Source organism: Trichoderma harzianum (genome assembly GCF_003025095.1).
Source record: "Trichoderma harzianum CBS 226.95 unplaced genomic scaffold M431scaffold_13, whole genome shotgun sequence".
Lineage (NCBI taxonomy): Eukaryota > Fungi > Ascomycota > Sordariomycetes > Hypocreales > Hypocreaceae > Trichoderma > Trichoderma harzianum.
In genome coordinates this window covers 712894-731496 of record NW_020209261.1, presented here as the reverse complement: position 1 = coordinate 731496, position 18603 = coordinate 712894, and the positions used below count along the sequence as shown (strand labels likewise).

At 49.8% G+C, this 18603-nt stretch overlaps 3 protein-coding genes across 3 annotated transcripts; 1 reads left to right on the top strand and 2 right to left on the bottom strand.

Moving 5' to 3' along the window:
• Positions 1–1939: 1939 nt before the first annotated feature.
• Positions 1940–3292, bottom strand: M431DRAFT_485593 (hypothetical protein; the record flags this gene model as incomplete). Its single annotated transcript, XM_024916300.1, has 3 exons — positions 1940–2402; positions 2494–3002; positions 3077–3292. The coding sequence occupies 3 exons, from the start codon at positions 3290–3292 to the stop codon at positions 1940–1942; spliced, it is 1188 nt and encodes a 395-aa protein (XP_024770571.1).
• A 4921-nt stretch (positions 3293–8213) lies between these two features.
• On the bottom strand, positions 8214–12778 carry M431DRAFT_499017 (hypothetical protein; the record flags this gene model as incomplete). Its single annotated transcript, XM_024917751.1, has 5 exons — positions 8214–8987; positions 9044–9948; positions 10009–11810; positions 11863–12134; positions 12212–12778. The coding sequence occupies 5 exons, from the start codon at positions 12776–12778 to the stop codon at positions 8214–8216; spliced, it is 4320 nt and encodes a 1439-aa protein (XP_024770570.1).
• Positions 12779–14695: 1917 nt separating this feature from the next.
• Positions 14696–16842, top strand: M431DRAFT_511787 (hypothetical protein). Its single transcript, XM_024919730.1, has one exon. It carries the CDS (start codon positions 15058–15060, stop codon positions 16813–16815), a length of 1758 nt encoding a protein of 585 aa, XP_024770569.1. The 5' UTR covers positions 14696–15057; the 3' UTR covers positions 16816–16842.
• Positions 16843–18603: the final 1761 nt, after the last annotated feature.

Sequence of the window (18603 nt, the reverse complement as noted above, 5' to 3'; positions counted from 1 at the left end):
AGATGCAAGATGGAGCTCCCCGAACGAACGACACCGCTCCAAAATGAGAAATTGCATGCAATCAGATGGCGAAAAAATGACCTGGACGTCGCCAAACCTTCGCCTCACCTCGCCTTCAGCGCGCCCTCCAGCGGCTGCAGCGCCGCCGCCGCGCATCCTTAGCGACCTCCTACAGGGGCCCTTCCCTGCTGGCCACGCACCAGATGGGGCGCCTCAGCCCGCTAGCTGGTGCGGTAGCGGCACCGCAACCTGACCGAGGAGTGGCCCCAGAATGTCATTCGCCGGCCATCCAATCAACGCATTGCGGCCTCTCGTTCGCTCCCGCTGGAGCATTGAGGACATGAATTAATCAGGAAATCCGCTCTAACCACGGATGGCATCACCCAAGGGCCGCTGTCTAGAGAGAAGCAGGAAGAGAAATGAGGGAGACTGTCCTAATACGGAGCGTAACGAGACGCTAGAGGACTAAGTCTCTTGACGGCAGGCAAACTAAATACGACATTTCATATGCTGGTTGACCCGGATAAACCCCCCCATGTTAAGTGAGCCAATATACTGGTAACTCGTAGATTTGGAAAAGAACCATGACGAGGAGGGCGAGCAGAGCGAAATGACCCGATCCAATCGGAGGTATATCGTATACAGGCCCAAATACCACCTAACCAAGCGAGAGAAGCGCCAGAACAAGGGCAAAAGACTCAGATGGACAGCCATGGCATGACGAACTACAATCCCTGCGCCCCCAGTTCCCCATTCTTCAGGCAAAGGAAAGAAAAATTAACAAGTGAGAAAAAGATCCCAGCCTGCTCTGCTCAGCCTACAGCACAGAAAACGAACAAAGGTGGGCTCCAATAAAGCTCCGGCCCAGCCGGCGAGATTGCAACGCAACGCAGCGCAATGCAATGCGGCATACCTGATCTGACCTGTACGAACGATTCAGCTCAGTTTGCAGCTGTCGGAGCGAAAGCTTGGGTCACCGAGGGCCGGCATCGATGACATCTTGACTCTTGACGGGTGGGCCTCTGCATCAATAGTCGATGCAATATGCAAGGGAAAAGGAACGAACCCCCCCAGTATGCAGGGCTCTGCTGGAGACGCAAGCAGAGAAGAAAGAAGGAATAGAAGAAGAAGAAACCCGACAGGCGAAATCCCACGGCATCAGCTCCCGAGCACGGCCTGTGGTTGGCCGTTTCCACCTTGTCGTTAATCCTATTCGACCTCTTCTTCTGTCGGCACGGAATGCTCGTGGAATCTTCTCTTCTCCACGTCCCCCTTTGTTCCCCCCCTCCAGCTTCTGCATGCAGCTGCAGGGCCTCGTGCATTCTCGACTGACTCGGCCCACGTGGAGACTTGGACTCTTTTCGTTAGTCATTATCGTCAGATGGAGGTTGAGGACCCTTTTGACCCTTTAGTTCGCCGAAACTTCGTATAATTGCTGGCCGCACGTCACTTCACAAAAGCACCTTCAGTCTTCAAGGCGGGGAACTGCACCATCTGTTGTTGAAATTTCGGTTTCCATTTCATTTCATTTCTGCCATCAGTTCGTCTTTTTATCCAAATTTGAGAAATCTATGAATAAAACCCACAAGAACAGAGAACCAGCCCAATTTGGGGGTATCAACACTGGCTGGCTTGGTTTGCGCAAAAAAACAGAGCTAACAGGCAGAGGCCCCAACCCACACCGAGCCGAACAAGCTCATCATAATCAGTGCTTTTTTTTCCGCACTCTCATTCATGATTGCAGGGCAATTGATATATGAAACATTAGAAGTGTAAGAGTCGTGACACAAAAAAAAATCGGAACAAGAAGAATCGCAAATCGTAACTCGGAAAAAAGAAATAGATGTACAGCGCGAACAAAGGGCAGATGAGAGAAAGGAAAAGTGTAAATCAGAAATCGCTAATTCCTCCCAATTTTTATTTTTTATTTTTTCTTCTTTCACCGGCTATCCAGGCTCGCAGTCGTATTCGTATTGAGCCGAGCTTCTTTCAGTTCGAAGTCCATCTGTACGTAGATGCCGTCTTGATCGTTGGCACGCCTGCTGCCGGTGGTTGCCACGGCCTCAGGGCCGTATTTGCCGCCCTCGTTTCCATCCTCCTGGCTTCCCAGTATGCTGTGCTGGCTGCCCGACTGGAGCCTCAGCGTGCTAAGAGCAGTCCCTCGAGACCGAAAAGTGTTGGTCTTGCGGCCGTAATGTGATGCACCGCTTGTCTGGCTATCGTCCTTCTTGAAGAACACCTTGTCAAAGAGCGGCTTGGCTCCCGGTACAGACAGAGCAATCAGTGTGGCTCCAATCTCAGACGCTTCCACACCAAGCATGGGATCGTACGACCAAGACTCGTCACTCTCCCACTGGCCCAGGATGACGAGGACAAGTCGAGTAATCGAAATGGCAATGACCCTGTGTAACCAACTAGTCAGTAAACGCTGCTTAATATCCCAAAGCTGGCTGTCTTGGTTCGACGACTCGCCGATAAGATGGTGACACTTACGCAACACCGGGCAGTAGAATTCCGGCCAACTGGATCTTTCGCTTCCGAGACATCTCCAACGTTCGCAGCATGGCAATTGGAATGCCAAACAAGAGCAGATCGCAAAGAAGCGAGACAGAAGAGTTGACACTGTAAACCACGCCCCATTGCAGGCAAGTATACCGGGGAGCAACGGGCTCCCAACCGTACGGCCAGTAGCCCGTGACCGGCTTACAATGGAAGATGAGCAAGAAGATCTGGGGCAGAAACCCGGCAACCAGGATACCAAACACAATCTTGATTGCGAGCTGGAAGTTGTTGTGCTGTCCACAGACTCTCTGGTAGAAGGCGAGACCCGATACACGACATAGGAGCAGGGCTGTCGTGTAGATGATGTGCGCGACGAAATCTAGCACCTGCGTCCGGAGAACCGTGGGAACGTCCATGATGTATTCGATAAAGGCAAAGTGCCTCCCAGACCCCAAGTTGATCAGCTCAATGCTCAATCCAACAAAGCATATCAGCAGAGCCTATCAGGGCACAAACGAAGCAAGTCAGCAAGAGGAGCAATGCGAATGAAGAAGAAGCCGTGTTGGTGGCGTACTAATGACAAGGTAGCCAGTGCATCATCAATGCCCACGCGTCGCACGATGCATGATCGGGATATCAATCGCGTGCAAACGACCACAAAGGTCAACGCTGTGACGAAAACGATGCCGACAATCGAGGGGCCATCGCGAGATTCGCTCAGGTATTCAGCGGTAATACCATCCGGGACTGTGCCGTTGGCGATTGCCTGCTGAATACGGGGGTCGACCATCGTCCCAAATATGAGCAGAGACGACTACTTCTGCTGTTGGTCGATAGTGAGGACGGGGGCTGTGCTGTTGGACGTAGGAAACGTCGCCCGGGCCTCCCGTATGGCTTGTGCGTGATACAACAGGCACAGCTCCTACATATAAACAGTCATCCACAACGGAGCGGCACTGCCGAAAAAGAAAAGAAACTGTTGATATTTAAGAGATCGATCCAGCGGGTGGCGAGGGCCTTGCATATACAAGTACTGTACGAATATGTGAGCACTCAATCAATGGCTTGTGCCGGGAGGCTCCGTCCGTCCTTGCTGCCCACAAAATTCTCTGCGTCAAAGCATCTGCGCCGCCGCTAGAGCCGGGATCATGCTGGGAAAAGAAGCTCGGCCAAGGAAGGGCTTGGTTCCAGAAGACCGATGGGGGGGTGGTGTGGCTGCGACATGGGACGGCCATAGACATCGCTCACATCGGCCCAAACCCGGCGGACGAGCTCAGCTTGCTACTCGCACATGAGAACACGTACTGTGAGGGATTGGGGGAAACTCTGGTGCCCACCACAATGAAATCTCCTATTTGCTCATGCTAGCTGTCTGGCTGGTCAAGCACTGTGGTGTGTGTGCCTTTACTCGTTCCGGCACATCTCAACCTTAGTTCTGTAAACCCGCCAGCAGTGGGGAGGTTGTTGCAGACAGTGTGTCCAACACGCACAGGGGGTACAAGAATTACCAAAACCGGCTGGCTGGGACACGCCACGAAGAGAGCCGATAGGCTAACGAGGGCCCCTCTCAAGTCTCAAAACGAATCAAAGTCAGCCAGCGGCGCCACTTAATCACAGGCGTTGCTTCGGACGCTTCAGCAGGCCCGTATCGACCACTTTTGTGGGCAATTTTGTTGAAGATTTCTCAAGTTTTTTTAATGCGGAGAATCGGTTTGTCATGTCGAAGAAGTTTGACCTTGAGGGCCAACCTAAGCGAGCTCTCGACAGTAACAAGAACAGTGCCTATCCATAGCTCGCCTCGCGGCCAATCAATATTTGGACGCGAGGCATGCAGCGCGGAAGGCCCCGAAACAGCCGCGTGTGCCCGGTGGGATAATATCAGTGCCAATACGAAGCATACTGTACTGTACTCGTACGTTCGTCTGAAGCACGAGGTTGCCGGGCAAGCGTTCTAGGCCATCTTGTCCCCGTCACGTCAAGTAAGGATCGATGATTGAGGGGCTGCAAGGGACTGCATGTTTTTGCTTGACAAGCACGTAGCCCAATATGGCATTGTGGATGGCTGATTGACGCGGAAAGGAGGCCAGTTTAGAACTTGACGCGGGTTGTCGAGCCGTCGATAGCGCCGTCACTTTTGCTTCGTGGGCCCTGAGCATCATCAACGGCGGCTCGATTAGCTTGAGCCTTTTTTTCGTGACACGTCGTCTTGTGTTCTGCGCTTGAATCACTCGCTTCTCGCTTGAATCTGATGCCTCAATTCATGCTTGATCAATGCGGCGGAATGCTTGATGCCCTTGGCCGGCCTGGATGCTGTCAAATTTCATCATGCCACCTGCACGATAAAGGGCCACCCTTGCTACGCAGCGATAGGTCACAAAACCACTGATGAGAGAGAAAACTACCGTTCATGCAGCCGTTAGCCTGGGACCCATCGGATTTCAGAAAGGCCCAGCCCAGCGCACGCCACACCTCGCCCTTTGCACCTGAGCGAGTACTTGCCACATGTACTGCGAGCTGCTTGATTGCCTCCCCTTTCGCACCTAGCAAAATCCGCGGCCGCGTCTATGATCCGACCAGGGGAAGTGCAGAAGCTTCAAGCGCTATTATTCCAAGGCAGAGAGGCAGGCCCTGGTTGTTGGAAAATGATGACAGCTTCATAAGTGGCGAGCTCAACCCCCCTGGCAAAGCTGAATCGTTGACAGAAGCACTATTGATTTGATCCCCTGAGGCCGCTTACTGTACTATATCGACAGCCAGCGTTGTTTGCCGATGGCACAGCCATGCACGGGAGGTGGCATCAGAATCTCCAGATGGTGGGTGACAGCCTGCCCCTGGACTATTCTCCGGCTGGACTGGCAGAGTAGCAGTGCTACTGCAAATGCAACCCCATCGCCCAAGTGCCGTTTCCAAGAACTGCAGGTCCAGGGCCAAGGCCAGGCCAAGCACGCACGAACCAACCGTCGAGTCGTGAGTACGCCCGTAGCTTGCGTTCAGCGCAATACGAGCACACAAACGCTCGTCAGGCCTCTCGGTATCCCATTTCCCTGCCGATGGCCATCGAATCCTCCAAACTACCTAGCTGAACACGAGTCAGTTTTGCACTCAACTTGCGCAGGGCCGGGCCACTGACAGACGGACCGTCCATCGGCATGATCAGCCCGTAAACGCGAAAATCAGGATGCCTAGAGTAGCCCCGATCCTGCCTAGTAGCGCCTCTTGCGACTCGCGCGTCCACTTTGCACTTGGCAGTGGGTTTTGGGGCCATTTTGCATTTGGCGTGGCGGCGACGCTTGAGAAGAGTTGGGAAAGTTGCGAATCTCGTCTCTCGCTTGTATTCAGCCACAGAAGCACCGTCGGTACCAGAACGACTTAGTCATCCGTTGAAACAGAACACTGGCGGAAAGCGCAACCGACCGATGGTACTGTAGATTGGCAGGAACGATTCCGTCGCTGACACTTTTAGGCCGATGCAAAGCACTCAGGTGGGCGTAACCTGATTCGGCTTAGACGCTTCTTTCGGCGGTACCTGGGCGTTGTACTACATCCCCGTCTCAGCCAGCATCGCCCAAGACACCAAGATTTCGATGCTTCTCTCCCCATACTCCGTACTCCGTACAGTATCACCTTCCTCCCATCCATCTCATATCCCTCCAAGCTTCATGCAGCCACGTTTCATTGCATTGCAATATCCAGCCCCGGCAACCGAAGCGAAGGCCCAGAACTGGAACTGGCGATAAGAGTTTGATGCCACTGTGGACACGCTCGTATGAATCAGCAACTGAACCAGATCCTTCGTGCCAAATGCCCAGGGCCGGTGTTTCTGGCGCTCGGATCAGCTTCATGCCATGCCAGAGCAGCGTTCGGTGACCCCTGTCTGTTGCGCTGCCAAATAAACAGCTGGCCGGGGCCCTGGACTTAGACGCTCTTACGAGCACCACGTGCAAGTTCGTGGAGAAATAACAGTCCTGCATATGAAACCCATTCTCTCCACACATTCATCTCGACAGCTGATAAAGGCCCCAAAACCTGATCCATGATTCAAAAGACGAGCATCATCTCTATCTTCCCCTTACCACTTGCATGAAATCCACAGTACGATGCCCTTCTGAATAACACTGTGGCGATGTTACAGTCAACCAAACACTAGGTGCCTTGGAATGTCAAATTAGCCGAAAATCGAACGTCGTGTCTAGCATCGCCATCCGCCTCTCTCCGTCTGACAAGCTAGCCGACGCCCTTGTGCAAAAAGGATATTGAACTGCGTAGCCAGGCACTAACTGACCATCCGGCGTCTTCTTAGCACTTCTCCTAGGTCAAGAAGGGGTAACTTCACGCCAGCAGAGCCACACGCTGATACGGTATCCAAAACACCAAAACAGACCGTTCAATATTCAATGTTTATCGATTGCGTGCCAAGTCCATCAGCCGCCCCCAAGCTGTGCCTACCGGCATCAATTCCGTGGAAACTGCACTATCCATCTATTAGTACAATATTTCTAACCAACTAAATATCAGCCGCTTTCATCTCCACCACCTCGGAGACGCTCTCCGATGCCCAAGCATTCCTTTCAATCCTTCGGATAATCCATCCCGATCACTGGATATAATTCCAACGTCGCTTCTCGGCGCTGGGGTCAAATCTCCGACAGAAGCGACTGTTGGCGACAAGGTGGTTGGCGTTTACCATATCCAGTAACTTTACAAGGAAGCAAACTTGCAGGCCAACACCCATAACAGGTATGCCAAGAGAAGCTGCATCAATATGCTAGGCCATAAGTTTCCCTAGTGCAACGCTCTTCCGCGTGGCTTGCTTCACCAAATTTCTGCGACAAATTATTGTTATGCTCCTTTGCCGCTTGCTAAGCATTTAGCCGCAGCACCAGCTGCAGGTTGTGCGTGAACCCCCTTTTTTGGGACATGCAGCTCGTAGTAAAAGTCCGACGCATGTTGGGTGCACATATTATTTGTCCAATTTGATTGCTAAACGCTTACTCTGTAGAAAGGTCTCCCATGGACGTCCCTCTGCAGATGTCAACCACATCCCAGGTAGCACCCTGCTCTGCGAAGCCCGCCGGAAGCTGCCATGCCGCGGCCCTCGCTCCCCGGCATTTGCTTTGGCATTTAATTTGCATCTCTGTTTGTGACGAAGCTTATTCTGAAACCCCAGCGTTTATGATAATAATCCAAACATCCCACCCACCTCTAAATCCTGAGTGACAGACGCCCATCCGGATCCCACGATGCCGAGTAGGGTAGCAACTTATCTCTCTTCATACATACTTCTCAACATCTCTCGGGGAATCTCTTCCCTTCACATTAGCAGCTCCGCGGAATGTTGCATTACCTATTCCGCATAAGGCCTAATTATTGTTAATTTCACATGCTGTTACGCTAGATGGAAAACGTGTAGTTCATCAATAGCCGCTTGGCGGGAGCAGCAGAGCCGATACGAGCATCGTGGTAGATACGATAAATGCGGAGCACTAACGACTCGAATTATTCTAAAAAGGACTATGAAAAATCTACTTGTAAGAAAATGGAACCGACGCTCCCCGGATTAGTACTACCGTGTAACCGAGATGCAGCATCTGTACGAAAGAAATTCAAAGATGCCCAACTTTGGCCACTAAACACACAACGATAAACAAGAAAATAGCCAACGGGAATCAAGAATACGGCTATCCAAGCCTATTCTGACGCTTCTCTCATATTCATTGTTTTGAGGCCTTCTTCCACGGAAGTCGGAAGTGGAGGTTGTTCCATTTCTTGACCCGGAAGAGATAGTACAGGGTAATGGCCGTGAAGATGTTGAAGACAATATACGCCCAAACAATGCCGTAGTTGCGCCATCTGTCACTCCAAAAGATCTCTGAGCCTGCAAGATATTGGTCTGCATTGCTAAGCTGGCAGTATGCACAATTCGTCGTGGACGAAGGATTCTGCAGCTGTCCCGGTGCCTGCTGGAGGAACGGTGCCAGGTACTCGCCGCAAGTCTGGCCGGAGGGCGGGTTGAAGATGGACAACTCGCTCTGGGAACAAATAATTTGTCGTCCGTGGAGCTCCGTTGCAACTATACCCGCAACCCAGTACGTAAAGACTGAGACGCGCCACATAAATAGCCAGAACCCCGGGAGCGCACTAGGCACCTGCAACACTCCGTTGAAGAGCGTGCTCATCAAGACCAGGAAGGTTACAATGGCGGAAGCCGTCTGCGCATCCGGCATAGCCACAATGATCATGTGAGCAAACGAGCTTGCGAAGATGAAGAGCTGCATGATGAACAAGAGGACTAGAATCTGCCGGATGGAACTCTGTATGCCGACAACGGGGTAGTAGAAGCAGGCGAAGACCAGGATGCCCATGATGATCTGATAGGGAATCTCGACAAAAACGTTTGCAAGGATGAAAGCCTTCCATGAGTAGGCTTTGCTTGGGCGCTCTCGGACCTCGTACAGCGATCTTTGGGTGACAAAGAGTGGTTGAATCTGAAGGTATCATTAGCTTACACTTGAACTCGCACACTAGACAAAAGCCATCTTACCTGTTGCACAATGGTAGAAAATATGGTCGTAACCATGAAGACGGAAAAAATCACATTCTGCATTCCTGCCAACGAGGAATTGGCATTGAAAAACGAAAACCCAATGAACAGACCTGCAGCAATGCCGAGTAAAAACTTGGCGAAGATGTAGCTGGGTAGGCGCCAATACTGTTGAAAGATTCGGTATGTAACTTCCCAAAGCTGAGTTGCGAAAGGCGTGGCGAACTCGGATTGAGAGGACGCATCTTCTACAGTCGAGCCTTCGGCTAGTTTCTCTTCATGGAGGCGATCAAGTTCCGATTGGACCGCCTCGAACTCAGAACTAGACTTCCATACAGAGGGCCATTCTTCGCCCTTGTCATTGACTCCGTTGTTTACAATTTCGAGCATGTACTCGGCTGGGTTCTCCTCGTTGCCGCATTTGCGAGCTCCGTGTTGCTCAAAGTAGTTCAAAAGCGTATGGGAGTTGTCACCAATGTTACCAAAGTACACCGTCTTTCCGCCTTTGGCCAGGAAAAGCAAGCGATCAAAAGTCTGGAAGAGGATGGCGCTGGGCTGATGGACGGTACAGAGAATCGCTTGACCAGAATCGGCAAGCTTGCGAAGGAACGAGCAAATGGCCCACGAACTCTGAGAGTCAAGACCACTGGTAGGTTCGTCGAGGAAGAGCAGTAACTTCGGCTTGGCTGCGAGTTCTACTCCGATAGTGAGGAGCTTTCGCTGCTCAACGTTGAGACCTTCGCCCGGAACACCGACAACAGCATTGGCAAACTCCTCCATGTTGAGCATCTTGATGACTTCTTCAACAAACGCGTATTTCTCCGCCTTGGGGACAGATTTCGGCTGACGCAGCATGGCGCTGAATCGCAAACTCTCGCGAACTGTAGCAGTTTCCAGATGCAGATCTAATTTTCGTCAGTACGCGATGAACGAATAAAAAAAGGTTTCTTCTCTTCTAGACTTACCCTGTTGTTGGACATAGCCCGTTTTCCTCTGGAAGCTAAGATCTCGTGGCCTGCCATTGACAAGCATATCGCCCGTAATGACGCCCATGGTAGTTCGCTGAGCGAGCACATCGAGGAGGGTCGTCTTTCCTGCACCACTAACACCCATGAGTGCGGTCAATGTGCCTGGCTTAACCCAACCCGAGACATGATCCAAAAGTCTGCGGTCCTCGCTCTTAATCTTGATATCGTAAACAACATTTCTCCACGTGAAAAGGTCTGTCTGAGGTTCCAGTCCGTTAATATTGGCGTTAGTATTGACGACATGAAGACCTTTCTCATCGACCCCATCATCGGTTCTAGTAGGACCACTTTCACCCTTCATAATGTGTGCAGGGACGTGGCCTCTCCGGAAAACAAGGGCCTCGGCGGTACTTGAGGTTGACGAGTTCAATTCCGTAGCAATAAAATACACTGCCATGAAGAAGAAGAGAAATCCCATCAGAATACCAAAGTTACGCCACACGTGAGAATAATAATACTCGTAGTTGGTCGCAATAAAAGCGTCGCCACTGACGGTAGTGCTACCCGCAACAGCGCCTGCAACGGGGCAGATGAAAGAATCGCCGACAGTCGGGTTATACGGTGGCACAAAACTACTACCACAAGGGAAGTCTTGACCATGGAATTCGTTTGCGACTAGGATTTCGAAGGCGTAGTAAATCGGGTTAATCCATCTAATCCAGCTGAACCAAGGATGCATTGTCGGTACTGTAATGGTAAATCCCGTATAAATGACAAGCGCGAGGACCAAAATTCCAGCAAGCGACATGGCCTGCGAAACCGTCCTGGTAATGGCGGCCATCGTTCTGAAAATGGCACTCATGACGAATATAGAGACATAACCAATAAGATAATAGATGAAGAACTGCGATGGCGTTCTCCTCAAGCCAGACATGAAGTAGAGGATGATGTTGAAGACCGAGGCAGTAATGAACTTGATGGGGATATCGGCAGCGATACCCGCGGCTGCTTCGGTGGCCGGATGATAGAATGCATACGAGGCATGTTTTTCAACAATTGGTCGCTGTGCATACAAACTATTGATTTCCGATATCGCTGTCAATGCATTGAGTAAGATGGCCACGAACAAAACCGAACCTTTGGCGTAGAACCCGTCTGTATTATTAGGCGTGTCGAAGAATATGGAGCCGATGATGAGAGCCATGACAATTTGAACCACGGTGGATGCCATTGTTGCGTAGATATCATTCCATATGCGCTGATAGGCTCGTTTGGTATTGAACTTTACTTGCATTGGGATGCTGATGATGTACGGCGACTTGGGTCGCATTCTCTTAGCCTGCCTCAAGTTCTTCTGTTGGCGGAAATGCGCAAGACTCTCGCCTTGGCGCTCGCCGCCAAATTGCTCTTCATACCGATCAAGATCTTTCTGCAGAGCGCGGAACTCAGGCGATTCTAGCCAAAGCCTCTCAAAGTCTTCTGGAGTTCGAGGTACTTTCATCTCCATTCCCTGACGAGCCTGACGCTCCACCGGATTGGTAACAGAGGTCAAGAAGTCGCCAGTTGTTTGGCGTGGGGGGCAGTACCAGCCTTGTCTCTCGAAATAGGCCTTTGCTTTACTCGCTGGTCCAAAGTAGATCTGACGGCCATCGTATAATACTGTCGCTTTGTCGAAAAGATCGTAGATGGCCTGGCTGGCCTGGTAAATGGCAACGGCGTTTGCGAGATTGCCCAGATCGGCAGCATTCCGGAGTGCTTTGACGAATTTGAACGCTGTTGCTGAGTCGAGACCTCGAGTGCTGTAAACCCAATTAGATAAGGCGATGAATAGACAAGTGATATTGGACAAACCTGTTATCCCAAGCAGAAAACGGCGAGCCGGCTAAAACCATCTCCGCAATACTGACGCGCTTTCGTTCACCTCCAGATACGCCACGAATGAAATCATCGCCGACTTTGGTATTGTAGGTGTGTGAGAGGCCAAATGCTGCCATGACTACTTTGGCGATATAACGGCAGTATTCAGCGCGAGGCATGTTGTGGGCTCGATGGGATGGTGTTCGAACTGAGGCGGCGAATTCGAGGGTCTGCCCGACAGTAAGGTGAGGAAAGTGTCTGTCGACCTGGGGGATAAATTAGCAACGAGTTATAAGTAGATTCGAGGAGTAAAAGCAGATTTGATGCTGGACGAGAGACGTACCTCTTGATTGTAAATCGCTTCACCTCTGAATTCCTTCTTCATCTGCTTTTGCGGGATGCCGTTGTAGCTGATGGCCGACTTCTCTCCAATGTTCAGGCCATGTAACTCGCCGCAAATCGATTTCAGGAGCGTGCTGCAACCAGAACCTGGGCGTCCTAGAACAACCAATAGCTCTCCGCTCTTGACGAGCCCATTGAAATTGTGAAGAATATGCTTTGGCTCCTTTTTGCCAAAGCTGAAGAACTCTCCAAGTCTCAGTGGTGCGGTGAGAACAGAGCCTACTGTATTTTGAAGCTGAATTGCACTACCGGAACCAAAAACGTCGAGATTTCGAAACGATACGCCTATTTGACGGTCTGCGAGGCCCTTTTCGTTGAGTTCGCGGATGAATCGAAGCAACCATTTCGAGAGATCGAATTCGTGACGGTCAGGGTCGAGAGTGGCATCGTACTCGTCAACAGTGCCAAGGCCCGTTGATTGACGGCGAGCAGGTGCTGCAACTTGAGATTGTCGACGAGAAAGCGCAGTGGCAATTCGTTTGAGCTCGGTCTTGTCCTCTTGCTCCATCGATTCTTCGTCGTATGTGTTGGAGCGACTTAGAGCCGAGGGGAAAGTGCTGGCGTCATTGTCGGAATCTCTCGAGTGTGTTTCGCGTGGGTCTCTGTCTATTGGTGATTTACTCCCTTCATCGTCTTCCATGACGGTAGAAAACGGGCGATGTGTCGAGACGTCGAAACCGTCCTCGACAACTTCCTTTCCATCTTCGTGATGAGCCATTGTCGCTTGAAGAATGACTAACCATGGACCATGAAGCTACCAAGGGAGAAAACGCCAAACTTAAGGAGACGAGAGTTTGTATAAGTAGTCATAGTCGGTCGATGACATACCATCTATACCTTAAACCGGTGCCATCTTTGGCGTAGTCCGGACCCGGGTTCGCGGAGTCGCAGGCCATGCCTAGGGCCGGCAGCTAGCTAAAACCTTGTACGGAGACCAGAGCTTGGCTGTCTCAAGGCGGTGCTTTCATACCGTGCGCATTTGGAAACAGATGGAAAACCCATTGCCAATGGTAATGCACGTTAAACAAACGATTGACAGCAGATTGTCATTGATTGTCGGGTTGGCGGGTTTTACAGAGCCCGCCATGGCAAGCCCGGCGAATTCCCGGGCAAGACGGAGCTTCACCAGTGTTTATTCCGTCATGCCCTCCGTGGGACCGGAGCAGGGGTGACATGGCACTCCGTTTGCCTCATCCGCAGCTTTGGAAAGCTGATCTGAGCGTACGGAGTTCTGTGCGCCGTACATGCGGAAAAAAAAATCTACGACCATCGTCATTGTGGATTTTACAGGATGGCGGAGTCTCAAAGCCAATGCTTGGCTAGTGTCTCCCGATGACAGACGCGTGCTGACGGCGGGCTTCACATGATTCTCGTGCAATCAGTTAAACTACAGTAAGCCTCAGCTGAATTTCTCAATTTTTCTCCTCGTAAGATACACTGGGGAGAATCTCTAGCTAGGCGATTTCCAGAGATGAAGCCCGTGTGGCTTCCGGATAGTGATGAACGGCGCTGACTCTGTTTGATGTTCAGCTCCCAGCCCAGACCCTTGGATTGGTCCCTTGAGATTGAGTTTGGGCCTCATCGCGCTGTCGATGCTTCCGGCTGTGTGGACCCCTGTTAGCCGCCGGTCTCCATTCCAACTCTGTAATTGTGTTTGTACGAGTGCCTTGACGAGTGCCCTTTGCCGCGCGGGCCATCTTGGAATGAACTGATCCAGATCCCAGCTCGTGCTTGGCATTGCACATGCAAACGGTCTCAGCAGTCGGCATCTCGGCCGAACAATGGAGTAGATTGTCCAAGTACCGAAGGCGCATCAGATCTCTGGGCCGCGGTACTACTCCTGTGCCTCAGTACCATTGTGGCGAAAATGGCGTCTCGGTATGGCGTTTCTGTTTACGAGCGAAAGTCCACCCTCATTGTGAGAATACATAGTTGCAAAGCCACGAACCGGTGGGGTTTAGAAGCCATTCGCGTCTCGCACTGCAATCAAATGCAGAAGATTTACATGAACATATGAGCAGTTCAGTACGACTGCATTGACATTTGCAACTTTCTACAAGCTCACAACTCTTCACAGCACACATGACAACTCTTGATTCAACCGGCATTTGCATTGAATCTTAGCAACACAAACCAGATCCGTGTGGCGCCTCTAATGCTAGCGGACTCGCCGGCTTAGCCCTACCAGGCGGGGGCTGAATTGCGGCGAAGCATCGGGTCCGGGATCTTGACCCCTCCTAAGTTTGAATCGCCCGAGACCCCGATCCTGCACAATGACGATATCCGCAGCTCTGTGGTGGGAATTCATACGACTCAAGTTGCGACGACACTCTGTTTATCGAGTGTAAACCATAAAATGTCGCTCTCTGGTCCCAAGTCCGCACCCGAATCCCGGCCATGCTCATCGTGCCATCATCCACCAAGTCGCGGCAGACCGACTGCGGCCCTTTCGAGCCTTGACAGTCTGCTTAAAGGCGCTGAATCTGGCTGTCTTTCTTGCTCAGTACTAAGTGCTGGTATCAAAAGCATCATTGGCGATGATGTATCTCCAGAAACTCAATCTCAGGACTCTGTCGGGTGGCTCCGCATGGACATGGGCATGGGGGCCGAGGGCAAGAGTCTCTACTTAACCCTCTTTAAACGCGAGCTGGAGATATCTGTTTTTGCCCCACCACAATTTAGTGAGATTTAATTCCCTGCAAAGGGCTGATGCAATTATATAGGGGTTAGGGGCTGCATATAGAACAGATCTAGGGTTCTGGCAATGCTCTTGGAAAATTGCATGGCATGCTATACAGTATATCAGTGCTAACACACTTTGTTCCGCCAGAAACCCCTGAAATTGAATGCTTATTTCCAACTATTCCTGTCGGCGTTTTAAACCTCCCCAGCAGGACAGACTCTGAAGCTAGCCTCGAATGGGTGTTAGAGAAGCTCAGACACTGTGACAACAGCCACGAGTGCCACCAGAAGAACTCTGATTCAACAGGGGCACGACCACAGCGCATTCTCGATATTGGCTTCACGGATAACGATCACGTCCGACTGAAAGCATTTGACACTAATGATGTCGAGATACCCAAATATGCTTGTCTAAGCCACTGCTGGGGCGCGTCAAAACCTTCGAGTACCACGACAGCCAATCTTAGCTCACACGAACAAGAAATCCCCTGGAGTACACTGCCTCCCTTGTTTCAAGATACGATAAAATACGTGCGGAGATTAGGCATCTCTCTGTTGTGGATTGACAGCCTTTGCATTATCCAGGATGATAAAGAAGACTGGAGGAAGGAGGCCGCTAGGATGGCCTCAATCTACCAAAATGCCTATCTAGTAATCTCCGCATCTAAATCCCCCGGCTCCGGAGACAGCTTGTTCGGCGAGGTTGACGAACAACTGAAACCAAGCATCATTCCTGTCCCATCTCTAGGTCAAGGATCTGCTGTGTGCTTTCGCAAATCATTCACTCATATGCCTGGATATATGGATCAAAAGTTGGCTAAACCGTCTCTGCTCCCAACCCTCAACCGCGGATGGATATTCCAGGAGCGCCTTTTGTCTTCTAGGATACTTCATTTTGGACCACAAGAGCTCTCATGGGAATGCCTACAGGAATCTGGCTGTCAATGCACTGGACATTATGCTTCCTCGGCCACCGTTGACCCTGTTGATATGGTACATACAATGGCTGCACTTCGAATGCTCAACCCGAAAACTGTTTTCAATCAGAATTATTGGCAGAAATTATACGGGACCCAGCAAGTGAAGGCCTGGCATATGATAGTGGAAGACTATACAAGGCTTCACCTAACATTTGAGAGCGACCTTTTCCCAGCGATATCTGGTATCGCTAAAAGATTCCAATCTTCGTTAGGGTCCGAGTACGTTGCTGGAATGTGGACAAAATCGCTGATTGACGACCTTGCGTGGCATAAAGAAAACACGGCCGGCGACTCCACAAAGCAAATCGAATGGCATCAACGTCCCAAGGCATGGCGAGCTCCGACGTGGTCATGGGGAGCAGTACGAGGCCACGTTGAGTTCCTCGATATAGGAACCGGTACGAGTGCTTTATGTGAAGTTGAAGAGGTGAAATGCTCTACTTACCAGTCGGATCCAACGGGTGAGCTTAAGGATGGCCATCTATTACTACGTGGCTATCTCATACCAACATCGATTCAGTATAAAGCATCTGTAAAGCCAAGTGAAAGGAAGCCTTTTGAGTTATTCGAACTCGACATTATGCAAGGACAGGTGGGCAATGTGTGGGCAGACTGCGACTCTTCAACGCCAGGAGATTCCTACATTGCTCTTGGAACAATTGTGAAATGCTTCATACTTTCCACTAGGCTTGACTCAGGATCACTGATTCTTCTTATACTGAAAGAAGCTGAGTATGATGAAACACGATGTTGCGCGGTATGGCAACGTCTAGGGCTGGTCCAACTGTCGAGACCACCCACCGTCCTCAAAGAAGCCAAGGATTACTGGTTCGACGTGTTCAAAGGGCGATTAAGTGACGAAACATTAGTGAAGATTATATAGCATATATCTACCTATTTGGAACACGTTCATCACACGTTACTTAACTGGGTGAGTTGGATCAATAGCGAGTGACCTGGTGAAAGAGTTCATCTTCTATTCGATGAAACTGTCGCACTATCAATTATTTGGGGATAAACTTGTCTTTGTAAGTGCATTTAGCAGTTCTAATCGGCCGAAGAAATGATTTACATGATACAGATCCCCATTATTCTCCATTCATCGAGCATTCATCAATTCTGCTTCTTCAATTGGTCGATTTTTCGCATAAGTAACTCCTGGTTCACTCTTTCATCGGTACCGCGATGGCCAAAAAATTGTATTCGAAAGTGATAACGATGGATATGTTGTAATTGAGAGTCTTTTGTAATCAGCGAGTGCACGATATCGGAGGAGATACTTGTATTGTCTTTAGAAACGTGAGAAAGAAATTTGCGCACTGGTGAGTAACAATAACAACAATCGAGCTAAAAAGACAAAATTATGAGGATTCGCAAAATCTCAACCCCAAACCGCCTCCTCAGAGAGGACATTGTCCTCCCTTGTACATGAGCATCAAGCTCGAAAATACAAGCCACGAAACGAAAGAGATATACCCAACATGTAACATTGTTGATCTACACTGGATAATCGTAGTAGTTAAATTCTTGATTGAATTCGTTTTATACAATTTGAGTAGGATGAATGGGAACTACAGGTTAAGTAGGCTAAGAACTCACAACTCTACATAGCGTTCAAAACATTCGGCTGCAATAGAGTAAACTCAGTTCAGCTTGAACCGGATTTTTTGCGCTAGCAACTCAGTGGAAAGCTGGCCAATCTATGAGAATATCTATTGTTGTTACAAGTCATCGTTAACATAGCTGATAGGTTAAGCGACGCCTACTGGAGTTTGACGAGGACATCGAATGAAGAAAGGTATTGACATCCATAATCGGTTAATGGATTACAAGTCTAGCAGATGACTACAGATACCCTGAATTAAGTTATGACTATAAAAGTATCTACATACTGCTACTCTGTGAGCTATGAGAAGGAATCTGGAGATTTGGTAAGTTCCACAACTTGAAGTTGTATTCCCAATTTTTTTTTACAGGACTAATGATATTTTGAGACAATTATATTGTACCGCTTTTATGTTCTCTTATGCAAACATTTGAACATATCGATACATGATTTCAACCTCGACGGCTAGGTATGGAACGGCTACGCATGGAACGGCTAGGTATGGAACGGCTAAGTATGGAACGGCTAAGTATGGAACGGCTACGATTGGCGAAACATTCTGCATACGGAAACGCGGCAAATCTTCACGGATTTGCTACAGGACTGCTTACACTTATGCTTACTCGCAAGGGGACTATACTTCTTCAAAAAGCTCAGCGATAACCATGTAGAATTATAGATACTCCTTTATTTTGACCCTTGTAAAATAATCAATAGTCATGATATCCCGGGGCATGGACCCTGGGGTAGCGGACCGTACCTAGCTTTTCTCCACACATTCAGCGATTGTAAAATGAGGTTCATTGCTTCATATGGCCTGTAATATCCATCCACTGAGTTGCTAGAGTTGTTGGCTAACGTTGTTTTTTGCGAGAAACAGCAATGCGTATATGGTTCATTTGCTACTAAGCCAGCAGAGTATACCAACTGCAACAGTCTTGATTATTATTCTTTTCATGTAAATTTTATTAATTTTATTCATCAATCAAAATGACAGTCAAGAATATAGTGATGTTATGCATAGCGGGCAAATACAACTATCCGTCACCAAAACGCTTAGGCAAC

Bases quoted from the DNA above. Each gene is read 5' to 3' on its own strand.
- M431DRAFT_511787 (XM_024919730.1), top strand. From the start codon at position 15,058: ATGCTATACAGTATATCAGTGCTAACACACTTTGTTCCGCCAGAAACC.